This window comes from Montipora foliosa, chromosome 1 (genome assembly GCF_036669935.1).
Source record: "Montipora foliosa isolate CH-2021 chromosome 1, ASM3666993v2, whole genome shotgun sequence".
Taxonomy (NCBI): Eukaryota; Metazoa; Cnidaria; class Anthozoa; order Scleractinia; family Acroporidae; genus Montipora; species Montipora foliosa.
This window is the reverse complement of record NC_090869.1, coordinates 38,936,798-38,939,297: the sequence shown is the minus strand read 5'-3', so window position 1 is coordinate 38,939,297 and position 2,500 is coordinate 38,936,798. Positions and strand designations below refer to the sequence as shown.

Here is a 2,500-nt window from a genome sequence, read left to right as displayed (position 1 = left end):
TGCACTACTGTAACAATGTTTGCTTCACGCAATGTTATTGTATGACAAGTAATCCTTGACAACTTACTGTGTATCAGCGATGAGAAGACGAGTTTTACATACTATAACATATGGGAGTGCTCACACTCTCGTACAGACAGATATTTGATAGTTTATACCAAATATAATTGTTGAGAAAACTCTGCTTATGGCCTAAACTCCGATGTTTTGTGTTCTTGAGCAAAATGATCCCCAGACAATCTTGGACAAAAAGGGTTGAGAATATTAAAAATAAGGCTTATTTTGCGCACTATGTCCTCAATATCGCACATTATTAGCAATCCCCCTCCCCCATACAACCAATGTTGATAAGCCCAGGCTCGACATGCTTTGTTTCGTCTAGCAACATTGATCAGGGGGGGATGGGGGCAAAAAGAGAGCTTCTTTTTCATTCTCGTCATCCAGTGTTCCAAAGAAACCTCACCTTAATATCCGGACATTTTTCGACAATCTTTAGTAAAAGTAAATTCTGATGACTGTTGTGATGACTGTTTCCACTGGCAAATTTAGTTATATGAATTAATAGATACATTTTATTTCTCTTTTGTACAACAAGTAGCAGCTACAAAGCTACAGGGTCACCAGTCTGGTAAACTTTCACCACTTTCCAACTTTTACCAGTGATTTCTTCCCTCCAACTAAACATGCTATAACTGGACTATTTGTGCGAACTGTTGGTGCTTCCCACGGAAATGCCCTTAGGCAGAATATCCGACCAACTATTTTGCATGTTCATGACGACTCTGTTGTCTCAATACTTTTCTGCCACCAAGATGCCTTCGTGATTAAATAGACTTTGCGGTTCACTCAAAATATTCATCACTAACTCAAAACTGAGAAGTGATCAGGGAATTTCACAGATATGCATCCGTTACAGCGAATGCATCGGTCACTTTTTCTCAGTCTGTATCGAGTCTGTATGGAAAGCATGCTTTATTTAGATTCCCACTGCATCAAGGTCAACTGTCAAATATAAGTTTTCACTGTACTTTTGACAACATTATCATACTTGCCGACTGTGTTGGCAGTCGATTTTCCTTTTCCCTTGGTACTCCTTGAGTGGCTCAAACGGTAGAAGGAGTCAACGTAGCCTGGTAGAGTTCAGCTCAAGTTTCTTGTCGGCAAAATCGCCTTTCAGTCAGTTCTTGTCAGCGATGAACTTGGCTCTCTCTCTTTCTGCCATTTTCTCAGTTATTACCGTGATTTCAGGTAGGGGCACAAGCTGCTAGTACACTGTCATTTATTTTTTCTCCTTCGGAACCACCCCAGTTGTAAGTGGGTTTTAAACAGCCTCCAGAGGCACGAAAATGTTGTCGAAATGTACAAAATGCTGGATGACGAACAAGAGGAAGTTCGTGGGAAATTTAAAGCGGTAAGCGTCTGTAAGACATTCTTACAGAGGAATCTGTTGAAGACAAATTTTGGTCCGTAATTCGTCTTATCACTGGATTTATATATAGACGCACTGGAGACGATTCCTCTGTCTTAGACGAACAATTCGTCTTAGACGAGCTATTCGTCTCTGGTTTAAATTCAGCCATTAATTAAAGAGCTAGAGCTATTTTCGCAGGTCCGAACTGATATTGTTTCCTTCTTCCGGGGTCGATTTATACGCCAACTATGGCGGCACCACTTGCAGTATCCCTGCACTCCTAACTATGATAGTTAATATAATATTTACAACAACATTTAGCTGATTCAGAAGACGTTTTTGACTTTCAATTGCAATACAAGTCATTGAAGGGATTAATGCAAAAATTATGCAGTTTAATCGCTCTCGTTTCGTCTAATGATAATGGTTCGTTCAAAGTCGTTTCGAAAATACACTCTTCCTCCAGGTGGCAAATTCAGGTCTATTATAAACCTCACCCTGGGTTTCATTTTCATAAAAAAAACACATCCCCTAATCAAGCACAGTGAAAGTTGAGTTTCAAAGATCATTCCTCGTTTTTTAGCACTTAACGGCGATCTTTTTAGAACAAGTCTTAGTACAAGAGATATTAAGTTATTTTTACACAAAGACGCAATGTAAATAAGGGGGTTAAGCATTTAAAGTTTAATTTCTTCCGCAAATTCGTGATCATTTTTGCAGGGGTACCCTTAAAGTCAAAACTTAAAACACTTTCTCTCTGACGAATGTAATTTTTCTTATTCTTCCCGCGTGGGTTCTTAGTTCAAATCATAGTTAATGCTGTGTTAAAATCCAACCTGCACAGTAGCTGGTTCTGTCAAAAAAGACAATTGACTAAACCAAAGGCCGGCGTTGGTTTCTCAGGAAGAGATCTCATTTTTTTTATATGACCGTTTCAGCCCGTTTACCGAGATGAAAATGATTCAACGCATGTTCGTGATGGGTTATGACAGCATCTAATATTTACTTGAACAAATATAAGCTTATAAAATTCTCGGCACGCTCGTTATTCCGATTTCATGCCTGAATGGTTGCTGCACCAATTTTCAT

The 2,500-nt window shown here is 39.1% G+C and overlaps 1 protein-coding gene across 1 annotated transcript in view; it reads left to right on the top strand.

The window, feature by feature from the left end:
• The first annotated feature begins 1,046 nt into the window (after positions 1 to 1,046).
• The window catches only part of LOC137997990 (uncharacterized), a 52,631-nt gene continuing 51,177 nt past the window's right edge, over positions 1,047 to 2,500 (top strand). The window contains exon 1 of the mRNA XM_068844366.1: positions 1,047 to 1,248. Coding sequence (XP_068700467.1) covers positions 1,194 to 1,248 — 55 coding nt within the window. The 5' untranslated portion in view covers positions 1,047 to 1,193. The remainder of the gene's footprint in view (positions 1,249 to 2,500) is intronic.